This window comes from Stegostoma tigrinum, chromosome 26, assembly GCF_030684315.1.
Source record: "Stegostoma tigrinum isolate sSteTig4 chromosome 26, sSteTig4.hap1, whole genome shotgun sequence".
NCBI classification, from domain to species: domain Eukaryota; kingdom Metazoa; phylum Chordata; class Chondrichthyes; order Orectolobiformes; family Stegostomatidae; genus Stegostoma; species Stegostoma tigrinum.
Genome location: NC_081379.1, coordinates 14,615,457 through 14,639,488, shown reverse-complemented (window position 1 = coordinate 14,639,488; position 24,032 = coordinate 14,615,457). Strand labels below are relative to the sequence as shown.

At 41.6% G+C, this 24,032-nt stretch overlaps 2 protein-coding genes across 2 annotated transcripts in view; one reads left to right on the top strand and one right to left on the bottom strand.

The window, feature by feature from the left end:
* Positions 1-1,534: 1,534 nt before the first annotated feature.
* Positions 1,535-7,484, bottom strand: LOC125464250 (endoplasmic reticulum resident protein 29-like). The gene is made up of 3 exons (XM_048556515.2): positions 7,309-7,484; positions 4,227-4,365; positions 1,535-3,357 (listed from the first exon to the last, which is right to left on the bottom strand). The coding sequence occupies exons 1-3, from the start codon at positions 7,429-7,431 to the stop codon at positions 2,855-2,857; spliced, it is 765 nt and encodes a 254-aa protein (XP_048412472.1). The 5' UTR covers positions 7,432-7,484; the 3' UTR covers positions 1,535-2,854.
* A 5,598-nt stretch (positions 7,485-13,082) lies between these two features.
* tmem116 (transmembrane protein 116) overlaps positions 13,083-24,032 on the top strand; it is a 32,978-nt gene continuing 22,028 nt past the window's right edge. Inside the window, exons 1-5 of the mRNA XM_048556514.1 lie at positions 13,083-13,357; positions 17,667-17,713; positions 19,861-19,924; positions 21,252-21,383; positions 23,258-23,362. Of these exons, the coding sequence (XP_048412471.1) occupies positions 13,283-13,357; positions 17,667-17,713; positions 19,861-19,924; positions 21,252-21,383; positions 23,258-23,362 (423 nt within the window). The 5' untranslated portion in view covers positions 13,083-13,282. The remainder of the gene's footprint in view (positions 13,358-17,666; positions 17,714-19,860; positions 19,925-21,251; positions 21,384-23,257; positions 23,363-24,032) is intronic.

Below are 24,032 nucleotides of genomic sequence, written 5' to 3'. Positions count from 1 at the left end.
AAATCTTCCAGCAAGTTACCAATGCACCCATCCCTTCAAGTGACACATTTTGAATCATAAAAATTCAGTACAAAATTTTTCATTAATCCATGTCAAATCAAGTTCTTTTGCAAATTAAATGCTGTCCGTTGTTAAATCCCACTCCTTGAAACAGTTTCTCCTAATTTAGTCCAGTCAAAACTTTTAAATATCTGTAACAAATCTATCATTCCTCTGGTTGTTGCAACAACTGAACTTTCAGCCCTTGCACTATTCTTTTAAGTCTCCACTACTGCCTCTTCAAGGCCTTGACATCCTAATGGAAGTGTGATGCTCAACTGGACAAATTTTAAACAACCTTTAACTTGTCTATGTACATCCTGAGATTCCATTATTGAATCCTATACAAAATTCAAGCATTTAAATGTTGTTCTTACCAAGAGCCGCATCCACAATTTTCTGCCGAGGAGTTCATCTCATGTTTCAGTGCATTTTTAAAAAGTTTTGTCTTCCTGAAGTCAGTTATTACCTTTTTTAAAGATACATTTGAGTTTTGTGTCACCTATCAAGTTTGAAATTTTGCCGTATATATCAAAGTCTAGGTCATTCCTATGTTTCAATTAGTACAGTTGCAAAAACTAATCCCTGGGAAACATCACTGCACACTTCCCCCAAAAGCCTGATTAACAATCATTCACCTCAACTCTCTTCTACTTTCTTACCCTTAGCTATTCTCTTAGCCAATACTGGCAACAGCTCTTTAATCTTATGGATTTCAATTTTGCACAAAATACATAATTTTGCTTTTGCAAGTTTCAGGCATGTTGCAGAGCCAGACTGACCAGTCAACTTTGCTGTCATTGAGCGCTGCAAATTGCCTCATTTCTGCAAGTTAGAATAAACTGCCACCAGCATTCGGTCTGATCCCTAAGCCACTTGTGAAAAGTGATGAGTTTCAAATGAGGGGCAGACATACTCAATGTCAAAAGCCCTAAAAACTGTAGTAATAGTTGAAAATATGAACGGCAAGTGGCCCCAACATTCATAACGCTGAAGTAGCACCATTAGGACAGTCAGAAAGATTTTGCATCTTTTCAATATTTTTCATGAACTCCAGATGTCCTAAAGTGCACCACATTCAATGAATTACTGCAGTGTAGTTGGCTGTTATCTTGCAAGCATAGAATATGATTAAAAAAAAACCAGCCTCGGTATTACTGAGGGATAAATGTTGGTTAAGACACCAAAACTCTGTTGGAATAGAATACGTTTTACCTTTAGCTGTACTGTTACCAATACAGGCCTGTTGTCTAACAAAGATATTGTAGTACTCCATCAATGACATACAGAAATATCAGCATTGATTATGTACAAGTCCTGATGTGGGATTTAAACACACCCACATGACTTTTGCACAAGTTCCCACGTTGACCCAAGCTGATACTATAAGAATACCAGGAAGGGAAAGCAACTTGTTTTGAATTCCACAATGTAAAATGACTTCAACCTGATTAAAGTTGAACCATAGTTGAAACATGACATGCTACATCCAAGATTAACTGTAAATTATGATTTTTAATAAGATTTTAAAAATAATTCACAATAGAACACAAGTGGTCATTTGGACACCAGGGTGATCCTTGGACAGATCAATTGCTGGGAGAAATTGAAATATGGGTGATCGTGAAATGAATATGTCAACAAAATTGGAGAATATTCTTCCTTTATTACTGTACAGGTCTATTTTACTTGAAAAGGGGTGCTTACAGTTTGCGTCCCCTTCGCTCATGTCACACAGGTAGAATTGGAGACACAAATACATCTGTCCACCTACGAGATTTGATCTTCGTTTGAATGTTCCCTCTCTTGCTTGTCAGTGACAGAGTATTAGAGAACACTACAGCTCAGAAACGGTGAAAAAGGCCTCACCACTACTTCTATAGAATTTATCTGCATTGACTTCCGGACCCCTGTTTAGTTACAGCCATTGTGGCATTTTTAACATCAGGGGCCCACCACGTGGGAATTAATAGGACAGACCTGTGCTGCTTCTGATTGCCACATTTTGAAATCATACTGGGAATAACTCTCAACAAAAGGTTAATGAAAAAGTTGTTTTGCAAAAATTTAAAAATTAGGAGGTTTGTAAACAAAGACTTTTGTCCATGTCACTGCTGAAGAGCTTTATAATTTGTATCAACCTTGTACTTTGAAATATATTATTTAACATCTGCAATGGTATAACTCTCATTCTTTAATAGTATTTCCCCTTCTAAGGTGGTCTACTTGTTTCATTCACTACTTCCTGGCTATGAACGAGTGGGCTGGCAGTCACAGGCTTCTACTGGTCTGAAATGTGACAGCTTATGTTCAGCAGCTCCTTCGGGTCACACAACTGAAACTACCAACTCTTGAGCTATAAAGCATGTTGGACTTTGACCTACAAACCATCTTTAGCACATTATTCCTATAGTTTCAATATGCACATTAGTGAATTGTGAAAATGGTGAAAATTCCCTTCCAGTGAAAGACCCTGAGACCTTTGAAAGGGTATGGTTATGAGCCAGACAGACTGAGGATCCCAGGGTTGAGTCAACATGTGAGTGGCAAGATGCCACAATTGGGTTTGGTGCTTTGGCATGAAGGAGGGTTTGATAAACATGTGTCCAGTGGCTCATGCCAAGTGGCATTTGAGAACAGTATCGGGGTCAGTTAAGTTACCACAACAGTCAGAACTTTCAGCTGAGAGGAGCTAGCAGGAGATAGTAAACCCTGGATAACCAGATCCTCCTCAGCAATTTCAGCAGTGACATGGCTTACAGTAGAATGCTTTTTCAAAAAAAAAGTCAGAACTTCAACAGATCCTCATTAAACCTTACAAATCCTCTTTTGCTACACTGGGTACTTGAAATGAGCTCAGGATGTTCTGCCGTTTCTGAAACTCCATCTTTTTAGCCGAACTCATCTTGCTCTCTCCCAGCAGTTTGCCAATCCGTGCAATCTCGGAATGGACAAACGAATTGCCTTGTGCTAGCACCTTGCTCATAATTTTGTGGTATTGTTCTGCCGATTTCTGCTCAGAGTCTGGCGTCTCCTGTATCATGGCTTTCACTTTCTCCATGATCTTCTGGCGCTCTTCCTGGGCACTTGTGCTGCTGAATTCTGCAGCCAGTGAGTCATATTCCTCCAGACAGCCAAGCATTCCGACCCACACACCTTTACTCTTCAACCACTGCTGAATGGCATCCTGTTTAATCTCACCAGTGTACCGGACTGGATTCTCCAAATCTCCATTCGTAAAGAGCAAATAGACAGGATAGTCATCCTTTCCGACTTTGTATTTTATGCCAAGTTCTGAATTTTCCTTTTCACCATAATCTGTTCATGAATTTAAAAAATCTAAAGTTAAATTTGACTATATATTTTACAACATCATTTTTCCTCTTTACTTTTCTATCAAATTCTCAGTCATTGCCCCACCCCTCCCCAAGCTCCTCAATACTCCCAATTCCCATAGAATGCATAGCTTGGCATAAAAGCTTCTAACTCCCCCCTACAATTTCCTAAAACACTAAGAATGTGCACACACCAAATCACAACAGCTGCGAGTGCTATGGGATGTCCTCCGTGTATGAAAAGTGTTTCTATCAAAACAAGTTGTTTCCCCATGGATAAGTTGGACCAAAGGGTCTATTTCCACACTGTACATGTCCCTATTCAATGCACTCTCCTTCCAGCACAAAGTGTTGGAAATAGCCACTCAGTTATTCTGTAAGAATCTTTTTCTCAGCATAAGACCTACTATCCTAGCTGAAGCCCCTAGCCTCCCTATTCCCTACTTAAGTACTTATTTATTTATAAACACAACACCTCGACTATAAATAAAAACCAAAAGAACTGCAGATGCTGTAAATAAAGAACAAAAACAAAGTTGCTGGAAAAGATCAGCTGGTCTGGCAGCATCTGCAGAGGGGGAAAAAAAAAGTTAACATTTCGGGTCTGATGATTCTTCCTCAGACCCTCCTGAAGAAAGGTCACCAGACCCTAAACATTAACTTTTTTTTTCTTTGCAGATGCTGCCAGACCTACTGGACTTTAACAGCAACTTTGTCTATAAATTATGGTTTCAGCTATGATTGGAATTGTGCAACTAAACAGAATGAGACACAATGAGGTTTAATAGAAGAGATTTCTGACCACTTTGTTTCATTTTTCATTTCAACTTGAACAATTAACTCTCTTCCTACCTGATATTCCCACCTCAGCCACCAAGAGTTCTTTGCCAGAAGCAGAGTTTTCTGCTAATTTCTTAAACTCATCCTGTTTTTCTCCATATGGATACTGAGTGTCAATTTTTACCAGGACATACTTCTGTTTGGGAATAACCTGCAGAAAACACAGATCTTAGCTGTTGATGTGTATATTAGGTTTGAACAATCCTCATCTGGAATTGCATTTCATCAAATCCCCAACTAACCCATGGCTCCTTTTACCCGCAAATCAATCTGTTCACTGTCCAAATCAGTGGGCAACCACGAGGGAGGTTAGAGACCTAGATATTAAAATGTGAGGCTGGATGAACACAGCAGGCCCAGCAGCACCTCAGGTGCACAAAAGCTGACGTTTCGTGCCTAGACCCTTCTTCAGAGAGGGGGATGGGGTGAGGGTTCTGGAATAAATAGGGAGAGAGGGGGAGGTGGACTGAAGATGGAGAGAAAAGAAGATAGGTGGAGAGGAGAGTATCGGTGGGGAGGTAGGGAGGGGATAGGTCAGTCCAGGGAAGACGGACAGGTCAAGGAGGTGGGATGAGGTTGGTAGGTAGGAGATGGAGGTGCGGCTTGGGGTGGGAGGAAGGGATGGGTGAGAGGAAGAACAGGTTAGGGAGGCAGAGACAGGTTGGACTGGTTTTGGGATGCAGTGGGTGGAGGGGAAGAGCTAGGCTGGTTGTGTGGTGCAGTGGGGGGAGGGGACGAACTGGGCTGGTTTTGGGATGCAGTGGGGGAAGGGGAGATTTTGAAGCTGGTGAAGTCCACATTGATACCATTGGGCTGCAGGGTTCCCAAGCGGAATATGAGTTGCTGTTCCTGCAACCTTCGGGTGGCATCATTGTGGCACTGCAGGAGGCCCATGATGGACATGTCATCTAAAGAATGGGAGGGGGAGTGGAAACGGTTTGCGACTGGGAGGTGCAGTTGTTTATTGCGAACCAAGCGGAGGTGTTCTGCAAAGCGGTGCCCAAGCCTCCGCTTGGTTTCCCCAGTGTAGAGGGAGCCGCACTGGGTACAGTGGATGCAGTATACCACATTGGCAGATGTGCGGGTGAACCTCTGCTTAATATGGAATGTCATCTTGGGGCCTGGGATAGGGGTGAGGGAGGAGGTGTGGGGGCAGGTGTAGCATTTCCTGCGGTTGCAGGGGAAGGTCCCGGGTGTGGTGGGGTTGGAGGGCAGTGTGGAGCGAACAAGGGAGTCACGGAGAGAGTGGTCTCTCCGGAAAGCAGACAGGGGTGGGGATGGAAAAATGTCTTGGGTGGTGGGGTCGGATTGTAGATGGCAGAAGTGTCGGAGGATGATGCGTTGTATCCTGATGTGTAAACTCTTCACAGCTGCTCTCTGGTCTGCTGAGTATTTCCAATACTTTGTCGTCTTCATTTCTTACAAGATTTCCTGCACCTTATCGTTTTGGTAATGAAAAGTGTGGCACAGTGTCTCAGTGGTTAGCACTGCAGCCTCACAGGGCCAGGGACCCGGGTTCGATTCCAGCCTCGGGTGTGCGGAGTTTGCACGTTCTCCCTGTGTCTGTGTGGGTTTCCTCCCACAGTCCAAAGATTTGCAGGCTAGGTGGATCGGCTATGCTAAGTTGCCCGTAATGTTCGGGGTGTGTGGGTTATAGGAGGATGGGATGCTTCAAGGGGCGGTGTGGACCTGTTGGGCTGAAGGGCCTGTTTCTACACTATAGGGAATCTAACCTAATAATAGTTCTATTTAACGAATCTAGCTCCTCTTCCAAAATAAATAGTGCAGTGTTTCCTCACCATCCACCCATGCTCGGACAGCGGTTTCGTGCATAGCGTTTCTTTGCCGGTCTTTGTTTCTAAAATGATTCATTGTGTGTGGTAGTTTGGGATAAATTTGACGACGTTATGAAACGTCGCGTAAATATGAGTGTATCTTATTTCTCTTACGTATTTTGAAGTTTGACTTGTAAAAATCCTGCAACCCAGGAGATGTTAACTTTAGGGATTCCTGTTCGTAAGAAAAGTAACCTTTACAACCAGATGCAATGACCGCACGTGACTTGAATTGCACATTCTCTCGTACATTCTGAGAGATCTTGTTGCTCTGGCCTAATTAGTGACTGAAGGAGAAAGGGAACAGAACTGGAAAACAATGAGCGGAGCACTGCAGGGAGGTGAATAAAAAATGTTGGCGGGGCGGGTGGGGGAGATCCGGCTGAAAACGAGGGGGAGATGGGAGGGAGGGAGGAAGTGAAACACACGCGTGCAGAAAGGATTGGTGGGCAGATGGTTATTGCTGTTCGCTGTCATTTTTCTATTGGAGGAGCGCACCAGGCAATTCAAAAGGGAAGTCTCTATTCACCACACTTTTAACGGACTAGATGATAGCAAAGTCCCATGCACAGCAGAGATCCGGTGCCAGAACATTCTACACATCAGTCCTCGACGATTCGTATTGATATAGATATATTGCACAAACAGTGGCAATGTTGCAAACTCTTACTGCAGCCCGTTTCCTACATGCTTCTTCTTAAATTGTTATTTTTAAACAACTGGATTGATCACCAAACCACTGCATTTACTCATCGTCTATTTCTCTAATAAATTGCAACCTATTTAAAGAAAGAGGGGATTGATCAGGTTTAATTTCATTAGATTTTTTTTATCACACGCAGTCACTTAACAAGATAAAATTCGCTTGAATTCACATCCTTGGCATTTCCAAACCATGCACACTATGCCTTTCCTGTTCGATGTTGCCCCATTTTTTCCCCCGAGCTGCAAGATGTCAAATGCGTTATCATATTGTCGAGAAATAGTGGGAACTGCCGAAGCTGGAGAATCTGAGATAACACGGTGTGAAGCTAGATTAACACAGCAGGCCAAGCAGCATCAGAGGAGCAGGAAAGCTTAACGTTTCGGGTCGGTACCCTTCTTCAGAAATTTCTGAAGGGTCCCGACCCGAAATGTCAAGCTATCATATTGTCGAGTTTGTTTCATATATAGCATTGACGACGTTCACTTTTGCTCGCGTGCAAATCAAATGAAGAACACTATTGAACATGACCGCCGCATTTTCAGGGTGCACTCACCTTGTAAAAAGTGACCGTGTCTAGAGGGAGCGAGCCGACTGTGTGCAAGGCCCAAGTGGGAATAAAAAGATGTAGAAACGCCGCGGCGAGAAAGAGCAGGAAGGAGCTGCTCACTGCTGCCATGGTCTACTGTGCCTCACATCAGCACCATGTGATCTTTAGGGCTGGAAGTTTCATGCAAATAACTTCCAGCCCTCCAGTTGTAAAGACTAATATTGCCGAGTGCAGGCAACGTGTTCTGTCACCAGAATGCCAGCACTTTATGGATGATTAGGGTGAATGCAGGTGTGGAATGGATATTATTTTATTGCAAGGTTTTTGAATTATTTTAAAAGCACCGTGTGGGATTTGGAATGCAATGATACTGTAGGTAGAGGCAGATTCAATTGCGGGTTTTACAAAATGCTTGAACAAACAAAAATGCGACGTTGGGACAGTGGAATGGGACTGATAGGATGAGCCTGGTAGCCTGCATGGATTCAATTAACTGAGTGGTTTACTGTGCTGGAACCATTCTGTGTTTTGACTTGTTGTTTTCAATTAAATTCAACTTTGAATATCCTGTTTTGTGACGTTCTTGCTTTAGATGGCAAGAGACCTGCTGCCAGTTCCTGACTTGTTTCTGAGCCAGTTACAAGTAGGCACAAATTGTGCATGGTAAGACAGTGACTCTGCCTGGCTCCTGCTTTCCCTCTCTAAACATGGCATTGTGGAATCAGCTGGTTGTTTGCAATTCTACTGGTCTCACAACAGTCATCCCCCAGTCCTTGCATTTTCCCTTTCTTCAGACGCATAAACAATTATTTTGTGAAATTCACAGTGGGATCAGCTCCACCCACACTATCAGGCAAAGGAATCAGATCCAAACCACAGCAAATACTTCACAGACCTTCAAGAATAAAATGATTCCCATTCCTTGTTTGCATTCATTGTAATATTCCAGTGCTGCACTTCCAGTGACAGAATCTTTTGTTTGCACTCAAAAAATGAATCTTTGTTACAGTTAGGGGCTGGGAGTTACTGGATTAACACACATCCTTTTTTTAAAAGATCACAGTCGATCATACTTATTTTTGATAGTAGCCAAGCATCAGCTTATTGTCATGAGATAACCATCTCCAGTAATTCCTGTAATATTGTGAGATCACACTTGTAAATGAATAGCAGCAGAGTTCATTGTACATAGCTATATAAAGCAGCTGTTCAGAGAGCACATCTTAGAGCCTGGTAGACCAGTTCTGTGATTTGACATCACTGTAACATTGCTTCCTTTGTAGCTATAACCAGAGTAAACATGGAATTCGCGTTATCAACAACTCCCAGACCAATTTGCTAATTTAATCTGCTTCAGTATTTTCCTATAACTATGTATAATCTGTTTCCCTGAATCCATGTCTTTACACTTGTAGGGTCTACCTCAAACTGCATTTGTCAATTGTCTGCCCACCTCCCAAACAGTTTAAGTTGTAGCTTGATCCCCCCATCGTCCACATTAACTAACCTTGCCATTTTGGCAAGAATAAGGAAACCAATACTGAGCCCTGCAAGAATCCCCTTATTCCACCCATAACTCAGAATTTTATTATCCATGTGGCTTCTTTTTTATTTGTTAATGGGATGAGGGCATCATTGGCTGGGCCAACATTTATTGCCTGGCAAAGTAGGTGGTAAGCTGCCATCTTGAATTGCTGGGGCTGTATGGATACCACAGGACGGAAGTCCCAGGACTTTTACCTGGCAGCTGCGAGGGATCGATGATGTATTTCTAAGTCTGGTGTGTGAATCAGATGGGAACTTGCAGGTGGTGATGTTCCCATTTATCCCTTGTCCTTCTCGGTGGTAGAGGTTATGGGTTTGGAAGGTGTTGTCTAAACAGTGTTGATAAATTATTGCAGTGCATCCGGCATATGGTGCACATTATGACCACTATGCATCGGTGGTGAAGGAAGTGAATGTTAAAGGTGGTGGATAGGTGCCAATCAAGCAGGGTGCTTTTTACTGGATGATATATTTTATCTTGTTAGAGCTGCACCCATCCAACCAAGTGGGGAGTATTCTATCGCTGTCATACTTGTGCCTTGAAGATGGTGATCAGGGTCTGGGGTGTCAGGAAGTGAGTTACCTACGACAGGATTCCTAGCTTGTGATCAGCTCTTGTAGCCACAGTATTTAAATGGATAATTAGTCAGTTTCTGGTCAATGATAACTCCCAGGATGTTGATTGTGGGAGCATTCAACAATAGTGATACCATCAAATGTGAAGGTTAGATTCTGTCTTGTTGGAGATGGTCATTGTGTGGGGCACATGTTACTTGCCGATTATTGGTCCAAGTCGGAATTGTTGTTCAGATCATGTTGCGCGTAAACATAAAAGGTATCACAAACACTTTTGAAAACTTTCCAATCATCAGCAAACATCCTCACTTCTGAACTTATGATGGAGGGAACATCATTGATGAAACAGCTGAAAATGTTCGGTCTAGGACACTACCAGGAGGAACTGTTGCGGTGATATTCTGGGGCTAAGAGGATTGACCTCCAACAACCACAATCGCCTTTCCTTGTGATGACACCTTCCGTCTCTTTGCTAATGATGAAGAGTTGGCTAATAGACATTGGCTGCGTTGGATTTGTTCTGCTTTTTGTGTGCAGGATATACCTGAAACATTTCCCACGTTATCAGGTAGATTCTCATACCTGTAACCATGTCATGATTTGTCCCATCTCAAGATGTCATGTTCAATAAATTTCTGAACTAGTCTCTATAGGACATTGTGCCAAGAGCATTGCTGAAATCCAAGTATGCCTCTTACACAATCTCACGATTTTGCTTTTATTTTAAATTACTTTGTCATCAATTTCCCATTTATCTGTGATGATCCTAAGTAATTAAATTGTATTATTTTAAGCATTCACTATTATGCCTTTGATAGATTTAAAGATTTTTCGCTCTTTCTGACTTGCAACTAATTGATCTTTGGTTGATACAAAAATGAAAAACTGCAGGTGTTGGAAATTTTGAAATAAAATTAGACAGTGGGGAAATACTTAGCAGGTCTGACAACCTCTACAGAGAGAGAAAAATGCATGAAACAATATGTCTGTTTCTCTCTGCCCAGAGTATTTCTAACATTTCATGATCTTTAGTTAACCAAATTCTAATCCTCAAAACAAACACAATTCATCCTTTGTGCTCACTAAAAGGAAACATAAAACTGCTCTAATATGAGAAATGTCCTTTATTAATTCCAATCTTAAAAAGCTAAGTATTATTATCTTGTCTAACTGACATGCATTATCCTCTGTCAATTTCACTCCCATTTAGATCAGTAAATAATAGCAGGAAATAAATACCTTCTATTTATATAGCACCTTTTCACAACCTTAGGCTCTCCCAAAATACCTTACAAACAGCTCAAAGTATAGTCACTATTCAAATTTAGGAAACATTGTAAATGTGTTTAATGAACCAAACTCAACTGGGCAGCAATATGGATGCTACAGGAACAATGTGCCCAACGGCCTCTCACTATGCTGTAAGATTATATTACGATTACCCAAAATTCCATTTGCGCAGAGGGAAATCAGCATCTGGGAAATCAGATAAGGACTCCAATCCTAATTGCATATCTGGTAACCCTTTCCAGAAAGGTTTCTAACGTGAATGCTCGACAGTGTCAGCAAGCACAGCCTTGCAAATAAGGATGAGAATAGGATTGGGTTGTGATGAACGTTATGATAGAATAGCCAATGCCACTGAGGTACCAGAAAGAGACTTTCACCAACAAAGATAACATCTTTATGAGGGAACAAAAATTAAAAACAATATGTCATCAATGGTCGACACCATTTTCTACCGGGCATTTATTTGCTTTCTAGCATTAACATTGAGTTTAGACTTTAGATTTTAATTGCCAGTCCCATTTTCATCTCCTATATTATATAATATATTCTTTAATTTCTTGCTAGTTTGCTTTCATGTTCTATTTTTCCTTTTAATTATGTTCCTGGTAATGCTTTGCTGATTTTTAAAATGTACCCTATCATCAGGCATGCTTTGTTTTTGACCATACTGTTACTCTCTTTCAATCTGACACCATCCTTCTTTACTCTCGCTGGCCACAGTTGGACCACTTTCCAATGGAGTTTTCATTAGTTAAGGAAATGTAAATTCATAGGCAACTATGAGTTATTTTGCTAGAAGTTTGTCATTGCTTATCAAACATTATGCCCTGCAATCTATTTGCCAGTCAAGCAGGTAATTCACCTTTCATACCTCCATAACTGGCTTTGTTTCAATTTAAGATGCTAATTACTGACTTAACTACATCATACACAAATGTAATATGAAATTCTTACATCACTCAAACCCACAGGTTGCTGTAATATAGGTGTATTCATTAATCCTGTCTGATTGCACAATACAAGGATGTAAATGCATTAGAGGCAGTTCATCAAAGGTTTGCTAGATTGATATGAGCAGGTTGCATTGTGGGAGTGTTGAACCGACTGGACTTGTTTTCTCTGGAGTTTAGAAAAGTAAGTGGTGACTTGATTGAAGTTTGTAAGATCCTGAACAGTCTTGACAAGATGATGTGGAGATTATGTTTCCTTTTGTGGGAGAGTCCTGAAATGGGGGCACTATTTTAGATTTAGAGGTTGCCCTTTCTGGACAGAGATGAGTTTTTTTTCTCTCAGTGTGTTGTTCAACTTTGGATCTCTCTACCACGTTAGGCAATGGAGGTAGGGCCATTGTGTGTCTTTAAGCTGGAAGTAGATTGATTTTCCTTAGTTAAGGAAAACAGGACTACATTGGAATGTGGAATTCAAAACACAAACATGACCGTACTGAATGAGTACAGGTTCCAGAGCCAAATGGTCAATTCATGTTTCTAATTTATATTTTCATGTGTACATTCACATTTAGAATAACCTGTGGGTCTAGCAAGTTCCTCTACATATTGTTCCAGAAAGCTATCTGAAATGTATTCCATCCTGTAAGCTATTTCTGCCAATGCCTAATTAGTTTTCCCAGACTATTTGGGCATTAAAATCCTCCAGGATTAATATTATCTTTGTGATGTGCCCTTCTAATTTGCAGATTTAGAATCTATTTTATATAATGGTTAGTTAGGGGCAACCAGTGGGGGGGGGGGGGGGGGTGGGGTTTGCACTTTATTGCTTCCTGGATGCCCCCTACTGATTCTACATCCTAATTTTCTGGGCTAAGATCCTCTCTCTATAAGTCTTTATTTTATTTATTAACACGATTACCCTACACCAAGCATTTTTCTCACCTTTTTGTTTTAAAATCACGTACCTTGCAAGATCCAGCAATTGGAGTCTTAACCAACACAAAGGAAGATGGAAGATGGGTGGTTGGTGTTCTTCGCGGCTCCCCTCTTCCACCATGTTTTCCTTTTCTTATTTCCCTGTCCGTTCACTCCATTTTCCCGGCTATTTGTCAGATGAAAGGTCCCGATGTCTTTCCTCTGTTTCCAACCTCTACAAAAGTTAACTCACCCACCGATTGTTCACCAACACTTGCTATATTCATTTCCGAGTTCCTGCACGGGTATTCACTTTCTTCTGATGTTGCTCCAGTGTGAGATATTGAGATTGGTGTTAAACTCATGTGGGCTGTCAGCTGAGGTATACATGATGCCTGCTCACACCTGCTCTGTGCCTCTTCTTTCCAATCCACCTCCCACAGCCCTTCTGAGAAAGGAAGGGCAGTACCAGTACTCAGCCTCGCTGCTGTGTTAATAAAGAGGACACAGGAAGGAAGGATTACATCTCACTGTGCGCTGCTCTGGAGTCTCTGAAACACCCAAAAGTACTGGGATTGTTGCTACATTAGTCAGACAGGAACTGCCACCAGACAACAGAAGAACCGTCTGACAAACAAAAGGCAGAGAGAAGTGATTTATGTGAAATAATCTGGGATTAAAGAGGAGGCAATAAAGGACCTGCAATGGAACATTTAACAGCGGCAATAGAGAGAAGTTATTGGGGATTCAGAGGCAGCACAGAGGATCACTCGGCTGAAGTGAGATGGCATTTTTTTAACCCTTCATTCACACATTTATTACATTATCGTGTTTCATACCAGAGAAATGCAGTAATTAACCCGGGTCTTAATTCCAGGACAGTGGTCTGGGTTGCTTATTTTCAGAGCATGTTCAGTGCGAGTCGGCACTAACTGCACAGTCCCGTGGCTTTCGCTGGTTTGACCCCAGATGCAGAAACAAGGAGGGCAGATGCCTTGGCGATTACTGTATCTGGGTCTTGGGCACCTTGGTGTCCGTTCCGAATGAGGAAATGACAGAAACGGAATACCCTGGGAGGACGAGAAAGGGTTCAGGGGTATTTATAAGCAAGAGAGGGTTTAGAAATTGAAGAGTATGTCAGCGATCTGCTGGAATAGGGTATTTCCTATTTAAGGCATCTGGACGTTTGTTCAGAAAGTAAACAGTTTAGAGAGAGTTTATTAACTGGATACACGGGGGTGGAGGTGGTGAGGTGGGTTACTCCCTAGACAACCCCAAATTAATGCGAAAGGAAGTAGCAGATTTGCACCAGCCGCAATGACTGCTGTTACAGTAGAGGTATTTGTTACTCTGAGAATCGGCATTGAGATATTTACATTGTTGACGAAGTTATAAAATACCAGGACGAATTGTAAAATTCGTGCGAAGTTCCCAAGTATGGATTTGAATATTATTTCACTGTCTATTGGCAGAGTCTTAACCAGTTCGAAAGTTGGTGTCAAGTTTCCTCGCCCACTCGGAAAAGGTTGTCTTCATAATCCATTGCATTAGAAAATAAGTAGTTAGGCAACTAGCTTATCAGTATCTTACAAGCGCCAGCGCAATTCCAATGAGAATTTAACCATTACCCCTCAATGTTCAATGACATTGCCATCCCTGAGTCAGCCCCTATCACCACCTTGGGGCGATTAGAATGTGTTTTATTGGAGATGGTCATTGCCTGGCATTTGTGCGGCGTGAATGTTACCTGCCAACAGTCAGCGCAAATCTGGACATTGTCCAGACCTTGTTGCATTTAAGTATGGATTGATTCAATATCTGAGGAGTTGCTAATAGTGCTGAACGCTGTGATTATCCTATGTGGTTATCCACAATTGGTGATTATCTCCACCTCTGACCTTTTGATGGAGGGTAAGCCTTGACAGAGTAGCTGAAGGTGATTGGGGGCCTAGGACACTACCGTGAGGAACTCCTGCCTAGATACTTTGGATCTGAGATGATTGACCTCCACAATCATGATGATTTTGCTATGTACCAAGTATGAGTTTACCCCAATACCCATTGATTCCATTTTTCCTAAGAGTCTTTGATGCCACACTCAGTTGAGTGCAGCCTTGATGTCAAGGTCTGTCACTCTCACCTCATCTCTGGAATTCAGCTCTTTGGTCCATGTTTGGATCAAAGCTGTAATGGGGTCAGAAGCTGAATGGGCCTGGCAGAACCCAAATTGTGTATCACAAAGCAGATTATTGCTAAGCAGATGCTGATTAATAGCATAGATGATGACACTTTCCTCCATGTTACTGATGATTGAGAGTAGATTAATGGGGCGGTAATTGGTTGGGTTGGATTTGTCCAGCTTTATAAATGATGTAGCTGGACGATTTTCTATATTGTTGGGTAGATGCCAGTGTTGTAACTGTGTTGGATCAGCTTGGCTAGGGCAGCAGCAAGTCTGGACCAGTGTCTTCAGTACAATTGCTGGACTGTTGTCAGGATCCATAGCCTTTGCAGCATCCAGTGCCTCCAATCATTTCTTGATATCACATGGAGTGAATTGAATTGGCTGAAGACTGATATCTGTAATGCTGAGGACCAGTGGAAGAGACTGAGATGAATCATCCACTTGACACTTCTGGCTGAAGATTTCTGCGAATACTTCAGCCTTATCTTTTGCACGGATGTGTCGGTCTCTTCCCATATTGAGGATGGAGATATTTTTATGGAGTCTCCTCCTTCAGTGAGTTGTATAATTGTTCACCACCATTCACGACTGATATGGCAGGACTACTGAGCTTAGACCTGATTTGTTGGCTGTAGAATCACTTAGTTCCATGTATCACTTGCTGCCTATGGTATTTGGCATGCAAGTAGTCCTGTTTAGTAACTTCACCAGGTTGATACCTCATTTTTGGGTATGCGTGGTGCTGCTCTTGCCATGCTGTCCTGCACTCTCAATTGAACCACAGAGTCATAGAATCGCACTGCGTGGAAACAGACCCTCCGGTCCAACCAGTCCATGCTGAATGTAATCCCAACCTAAACTGGCCCTGGCTCATTTCTCTCCAAATCCTTTCTTTTCATGTACTTATCCAAATGTCTTTTAAACACTGTAATTGTACCCACATCGGCCACTTCCTGAGGAAATTCATTCCACATGAGAACCACCCTCTGTGTAAAAAAAAATTGCCCCCATGTCTTTTTTTAAATATCTCTCCTCTCACCTTAAAAATGTGCCCCTCTAGTTTTGAAATCTCCCATCCTAGGGAAAAGACAACTACCATTAACTCTATCTATGTCCGTCCTTATTTTAAAAATTTGCATCAAGTTGCCTCTCAAGCTCCTATGATCCAGTTAAAAAAAGTCCCAGCCTATCTAGCTTTTCTTTATAACTTCCAAACCCAGCAACATCCTGGTAAATCTTTTCTGAATGCTCTCCAGCTTTTAATGGTTGACTGGGGAGAATGCAGGGCCATGAAGTTGCAGATTGTGCTGGAGTGCAATTCTGCTGCTGTTGATGGTTCACAAAGCCTTATGGACGCTCAGTCTTGAGTTGCTAGCTCTGTTTGAAATCTGTCCCATTTAGCACAGTGATAGTGACACTCAACACAATGGAGGGTATTCTCAATGTGAAGGTTGGACCTTATCTCCACAAGGACTGTTCAGTGGTCAGTCTCAATGATAGAGTCATGGACAGATGCACCTGCAGCCAATGAAGATTAGGTCAAGATGTTTATCCCTCTTGTTGGTTCCCCCACCACCTGCTATAGACTCAGTCTAGCAGCTATGTCCTTTAGGACTCAACCAGCTCAATCAGTAGCACTGCTACTGTTGATAGTGGATGTTGAAATCCCCCACCCAGAGTATATTTTGCACCTCAGCCACACTCAGCACTTCCTCCAAGTGTAGTTCAACATGGAGGAATATTGATTCACCAGCTGAGACAGCATGGTATGTGGTAATCAGCAGGATGCTTCCTTATCCTTGTTTTAACTGAAGCCATGAGATGTCATGAGATCCAGAGGCAATGTTGAGAATGCCAGGGCAGCTCCCTCCCAACTGTATGCCTCTGTCCTGCCATCTTTACTGGAACTGTCCTACCTTGGATGTTGTCTGCAAGGCATGATTTGATGAGTATGACTATATCAGGTAGTTTCTTGACTACTCAATTTTGGCACTAGCCCCACAGTTGTTAATATGGAGGACTTTGTAAGGTCAAATAAGGGTGTTTTTGCCATTGTCATTTACAGGCCTAGGTCAATGCCAGATGCCCATCTGGTTTAATTTCTTTTTTGAGACTTCATAGTGTTTCATAAGGGCAGTTGAGTATCAGCCATATTGCTGTGGGTCTGGAATCACATGTAGGCTAGACCAGATGAGGATGGCAGATTTTCTTTCCTGAAGGATGTTAATGAACCAGATGGACTTTTCTGATAATTGACAATAGTTTCATGGTCATCAGCAGAATCTTAATTCTTAATGTATGTTGTATAGTGCCCTGTCTGAACTCTATTTGCTGAAGAAATCATCTAATCCATGTGAAAAATGTTGGTTTACAATAGAACTGGTGGAAAGCAATGTTTTGGAAAGGTTAGTGTCCAGTACAACTGGTGACTTTAGAGAATTACCGTTCTTTAATTAGTTACCTGACAGTCTGATGTGGTAGATATTTTGATCCAATGCCTGATGGTGTTGCTGCTTTACATACCTTTTAAAAGACTTGTGTTTATTTGTGGGCGTTTTTACCAAGTATTTTGGTCTACTTTCCAAGTATTGGAGTCTCTTTTTAAGATTAGTCTTCTGTGAAATGTCTTTGGATGGCTAAATGTACTATCTATATTCAAGTTTTTGTTGTTGACTGCCCTTGTCTCAGTGCTTGCAATTTGGACCCCAAAAAGCAATTTGGGTTAATTTGAAAAGAGTTAAGTTGATGAGTGAGTTGCAGTTTAATGAATTATGACAGATCATGAGCAACACTTTGAAATCTTCATTCATTATATTTAGTAAATTAGTTTGAGAAATTGAATGGAATGTTCTCTTTGTGCTTATCTGTTGAGTCATTGTAAATTTGATTCTGTTCCTTCACAGTTCTATGTGGCACTGCGGTGGATTCAGTTTGTTATGGTGGTTTTGAGGTTGGTTTTTTAAAATATTTTTTAACATTTTTATCCATTATATTTTCTCCTCTCTTTCCCCATAACATGTGATTTCTTTCTGGGGTTCTCTTCTACACATGGTAGCAATCTCTCACTAGACAGTGTCAAAAACCAGGAGATACTGATCTAAGGTGAATGGTAAAACAAACAAAATTGGTAAAATGAGGAGAGATAATGGGAACTGCAGACGCTGGAGAATCCGAGATAATAAAATGTGAGGCTGGATGAACACAGCAGGCCAAGCAGCATCTTAGGAGCACAAAAGCTGACGTTTCGGGCCTAGACCCTTCATCAGATGAAGATTCTGACGAAGGATCTAGGCCCGAAACATCAATTTTTGTGCTCCTGAGATGCTGCTTGGCCTGCTGTGTTCATCCAGCTCCACACTTTGCTATCATTATCAAAGAAAAAAAATTCCTCATTTCGCCTAAGACAACAAAGTGTGGACTGGATGAACACAGCAGGCCAAGCAGCATCTCAGGAGCACAAAAGCTTTTTTTCTTTATTCAGTTTGTGTTTAAGACTTGGAATGCATCACTTGAGAATGCGATGGAGGCAGATTATCAAATGTTATTTTGAAAGCCACAGTTTAGTTACTTGAAGAGAAATGTAATGTAGGGCTATGATGAAAAATCAGGGGAGCAAGACTGGCTGAGTTCTCGAGCCTGCCCTGGACATGTGGAGACAAATGGCCACTTTATGAATCTGACAATCTGTAAACTATTCAACTCTGGAAAGCACCGAAGAGTGTAAGAGCAGACACAGTATTCCTATTGCTGTGCTGACCAGAAAGCATGGACAAGTTATTCAGTCCATTGTACCTGAGATTAGGTTAGGTTTTACACAAACATGATCAAACCTGGGATCTTCCTGGTCTTTATGAGAGTTTATAATTTGCCAGTATTTGTTTTCACACCTAAACATGGGGTGAAATTCCTATATTAATGCATTGTTGCTTTTGAAGAGCGCTGTACAGTGACTTACAGAATGAATCCACTTATTTTTCATTTCCTAATTACTTTTCGCTCTTTCAAGGAGGATCTTTGCTGCCTATAGTTCCATGGAAGACATGCATCCTTTGTATCTTGCCACAGCAGCCACAATTCAACTATTACTTCTATTTAAGCATTAATGATATGACAGGTCTCATACTGGGATTTTACCTTGACGATTCAGACATTTCCAGTTGTTATCTCTACATGCCAGTCATGAACAATCAGCAGATATTCAGTCTTATAACTCGAGATAGCATCCCTCATCCCACCTCAGTGAGAATCATTTAATTCAGCACAAGTAAAGGAGAAAACTTTGTTTTGCACAATGTAACTATTCACTTACTAACGTGACTGCACCATCAAGGGATGAGAACAGGAGGTTCTCATAGGGAAATAATTTTTTAATTGTTCAGGTAATGGGAGTGTTGCTAGCGAGGCAATCCCTAGTTGCTGGGGGTGCAGGGGGTGTGGTGGGGTGGTAGCGTTAAGAGTCATTCACTTGCTGTAGGTCTGGAGTTGCAGAAAGACCAGATCAGATCAGGACATCAGATTTTCTTCCCTAAAGGACATTAGTGAACCAGATGGGCTTTTACAATAATGGTTATACATTCACCATTAGGCTAGTTTTGATCCAAGAGTTTTAGTGAAATGTGAATTTCACTATCTGCCATGGTTGAACTCAAACCCAAGTCCCCAGAACCATAGTCTGAAATTCTAGGTTACTAGTTTGATAACCTTATGAAAATGCCACTGCCACCACTCAGCAAACATCCAGTGGTTCTCTTCAGAGATGAGGGACAGTGTGATTATATGATTCTGTAAATTTCATCAACTCAGAGTTTAGATGGTCAGTGTTCTAGATTTGTTCGTGAATTGTAATTCCAACATTGCCCAACCTGTTTATAACTCTCTCTCTCTCTCTTCTTGTCAATCAATTTCACCATTTCTCTCTTTTGGTTTTACAATATTGTAGATTCATTCTGTTTATGTTTTCTTTGTTATGTGTTCTCACAATTAGGCTATCATGCTCTCTTTGTGTCTAACTACATTGTGAGTTGCTTCCATTCCTCACCTCTCTTTCTGTGAATTGATTTTTAAGTTGTGTGTATTCTATCTCTCTCTCTCTCTCAGTATTGTCGGTTCAGGCTCCATCATTGGATATGCAGCATTGCAGCAGTTGGCGAGGCATGCAGAGGTAAGGGAACATTCCACATTTCCAGGGTTTCTCAAGTGTATTCAATTCCTGAGTAGCTAGCCTATTATATGGCAAAGATAACAAATTTTCTCTTGCAACCACTGTGTCATACAATAGTCCTCTCCCAAAAGACAGAAATCACTCTGGTATGATATCCCATTGGGAAAGCCCCGCCCAAAGCATCTCTCTGAAGTCTATTCAAACATGGTGCATGTGGAAAAACCAAGCCAGATTGTGCTCACAAAATGTACACTTGCGTTGGGTCAATGATAAAAATCAGGAGCAGTCCCCGGTCCAGTATTCCAAATTTCTAATCCATAACTGTTCAGGAGTTTGGAATAGTATTACCCAAATTCAGAACATCTAACATGACTAGCTTATATTACTGTTTTACACTCAGGAGTACCTTTCACTCCTGACCTAACATTAGAACTTCTTTCAGCTTCCATTCAACAATTCCAAGTTTGAAATACACAACATTATTTCTCGGTGTCAAAGTTAGAATTCTTGGCTGTTTGTGCAGAGAGAATATCTTTAACTTTGGATTATTGTGTCTTCATATAATTTCTATTGTGTGAATACTTGTTTTAATAATTCCTGTGTGAAATTTGCATAAAACAAAATGAGGTATGTTTAATATCAGAAAGGAAGAACAGAGAAAAACTCGTATTTAAGTTGTGCCTCTCATGACCGCTGGACATCTTATAGCACTGAACAGCTAAAACATAATTTTGGAAATGCATTAATTGTTGTAATGTAGGAAATGCAGTGGCCAAACTGTACATTACAATCTTCCATTAACAGGAATATAACAATGATGAGATAATCTATTTTTTCTAATTCGACTGAGGGATAATAGGGTTGGGACATGAGAGATACTTGCCCTACTCTTCTTAAATAGAGGGCAACAGTGCTGTGCTGGAGTGTTAACCCTGATTTTCGTGCTCCACCTGCAACTTTGTGACCCAGAGGCAAAACTGCAACCAGTTCTGCCTCAGCATACAATGATGTTGGGCAATTTCTATGTCAGGTACCCAGATCAGTGTGCCAGTTATAATGGACAAGAATCAAAGCACAAAGGTGCCCACAGATGGAAATTATGCCAGCTATGTCAAGAGAACCCCTATTACTGTTACTCACCAACTTTGTCAGTGGTTTGGAGAGTGATTAACTGACACCTCTAATCAAAAAAATTCAGAGGTCACAGTGTCCTGAAGGTGGACAGAAAAGACCCTACCACATTGGAGAAGAATTTTTCAAGAACAGCTATTGTTTTGTTTTGATCAGCAAACTACGGGCCACTGATTCTGACTCCTTGGTTTTTCAGATTCGTCCATTATTCTACCTGAGTTTGTCTGACCTCATGCTGGGGTTTTGTTGGCTGATCAGTGTTTCACTCTACAGGGACTCCTTCAGAGCTGGCAGCATTACCTGCTACAATCTCCAAGTGATAGGACAGGTAAGCATTCACAAGGGCTGGGGAGGGACAGAGAGCGAGGTAGTAAATTCAAGGCTGAGAGAGAGAGATTTTTAATCAGTAAGGGAACCAGTGGTTATGGGGAAAACAGAGGAAAGCAAAGTTGAGGATTATCAGATCAGTCATGATCCCATTGAATGTTAGAACACACTCGATGGGCTGACTGGCCAACCTTTGCTTCTATATCTTAAATGAGGGAAGAAGATTACGAAAGGAGCGTTGAAAATTCCCGTGAAATGTGCCAGAGAGAATTTAAATCATCATTAAAGCAGGTTTAATCATTTCATGTGTGAACCTTTGTTTCTAACGTTCTTTAATATTTTCCGTACTCCAGATTCTTTATGAAATTTTGTCCTAAAGTCACTCTCAAGTACATCAACCAAGTTGCTGTTCTTGTGTAAATTTAAACAACTGAATGTCCACAGGATATATGATAGTCGTTACATTTCAGCTGAGCCAAATCAATCCATGCCCAATTATCAAACTGTTGACAGCAGCATGGTGGTTCAGTGGTTAGCAATGCTGCCTCACAGTGCCTGGGACCCAGGTTTGGTTCCAGCCTTGGGCAACTGAACATGTGGAGTTTGCACATTCTCCTTGTGTGTGCTTGAGGTTCCTCTGGGTGCTCCAGGGTTTATTCCTGCAATCCAAAGATGTGCAGGATTGGTGGATTGGCTATGCTAAATTGCCCTAGTGTCCAGGGATGTATAGGTTATGTGGGCTAGCCATGGGAAAAACAGAGTTACAAGGATAGGGTAGGGAGTGGGGTCTGTGTGGGATGATCTTCAGAGGGTAGATGTGGACCTGATGGGCCAAATGGCCCGCTTCCTTTATGTAGGGATTCTGTGATGTTATAAACAACACTTCCTGATGTGAGTTGCTGCATAATGATCAGTTGGAAGAACTCTAGATAATGTTTCCATTCCTTTTGCTATTGTATTGACTATATTGTCACTCCACCTGAGATCTCACTAAGCTCCATTAGCTTTCCAAGGGATCAGTATGTTGTAGGTTCATAACTGCACTTCCTCACATTTCTTGGTCCTGATAACATCCCTCCAGACTGGTAGAGAGAGTCCTGTACACCTCAAAGAACAAAAATTGTGGAAAATTGGGACTAACCTGGGAAATGTTCAGAAGAACAACTCAAAAGAAGGACAGAAAACTGAGACAAACCATAAAATATTATGTTTAACGTTCATGAATAGACAAGAAAACAAACCTCTGTGTGTGAGCACTTGTTGTACAGGGGAAAATGCATAAATAAAGCAGAAATTAGAATGGAAGATGGTCTGTACACTCACACATATCGTGGTCGGGAACTGGAATAGATGACAAAGTGAGGTTGGGTGTCAATCAGGTCAACTCTTTGACCATTATTTGAAATAGTGGGCCGGGGGTAAGTGCCTCTGGCCAAGTTGTTAATTGGCATCCATGTTGTTCCCAATTCAAGGAAGTCATCCGGAGAATCTCTACTTGCTGGACTGGCTCTTATACATGGAATTACCTTGAATGTACAGCACAAGTCACAGGAGACCTGTCTCATTGGTTCAGGCTGGTGTTTCCACTCCATATGAGCATCTTTCCACTCCAACTCTTACAACCATACCAAGAAAGCCTTCTATTTCTTTCTCCCTCATTTGCTTATCTAGTTTCTAGTTGCTGTCTGTGTTAAAGAGTTTCTCTTCAATTCCCTGTTAGAATAATTACTCTACCTGATATTTATGGCAGTTGGTTTTGGTCTCCCCCACAAATGGAAACATCTATATCAGAGCTTCCAGTACCAAAACGGCAACTAGGCGATGAGGCAATAAATAACTTCCTGTTGTCGTAATTCTGCATAATCTGTGTCACAGGTGCTATACCTCACATCTTTTTGCTACACCTTGAACTATACCTGGTGCCTTTACAGAGATCTGAAGTCAAGGATTCACGCGATGATAAACACTACATCTCGCCTGGTGAGTGGTTCTCAAAATTACTGCCAGTGAGAGCAGGGATCTTTCTTTCCATAACCCCCCGACTCTAGTGATTCCCAAACCTTTTCCTACTCTGATCTCATTTTGAAGCATGTAAATTGTCATAACCTGGAAGTGAGAATTGTGCGGAGACCTTTGGGAGTTGGGGTACATTCTGTGTAAATGTGTGCCAGTCTGTTAGTGCCGGGTATGGTTATAACTCAAGTCAAACTTCATGGTGACCATGGATGCCTTGGAACTCAATACAAAATCTGAGTTTGCAACCTCACTTAGACACATGACACCCATCTGGGAAGCTCTACTCCGTCCAATTTGTATCATTATGTTTGAAATATTAATTCTATTTTTATGACGGTGAACTTTTACAGATGGGTTTCAAACTGTTGATTCCCCTCTGCTCTCTAAAACCACTGACTTACACCTGAATGCAACTGCCCACGGGTAACTCATCCTTGGCGATCACTATTTGTGTGCGAGCCTGGCACTTGCTATACAATTGTGGGAGCATCAGCTCAGACAGACTCTCATATACGCACTACTCAACAATGATCACAAGCACTATCCTGCTCCAGAAGCCACTCGTAACTCCCCTATTGAGTGCCAGGTCACTAACATTGTAGACCAGGGATCAAATCTAAAAACCTCTTCGTTC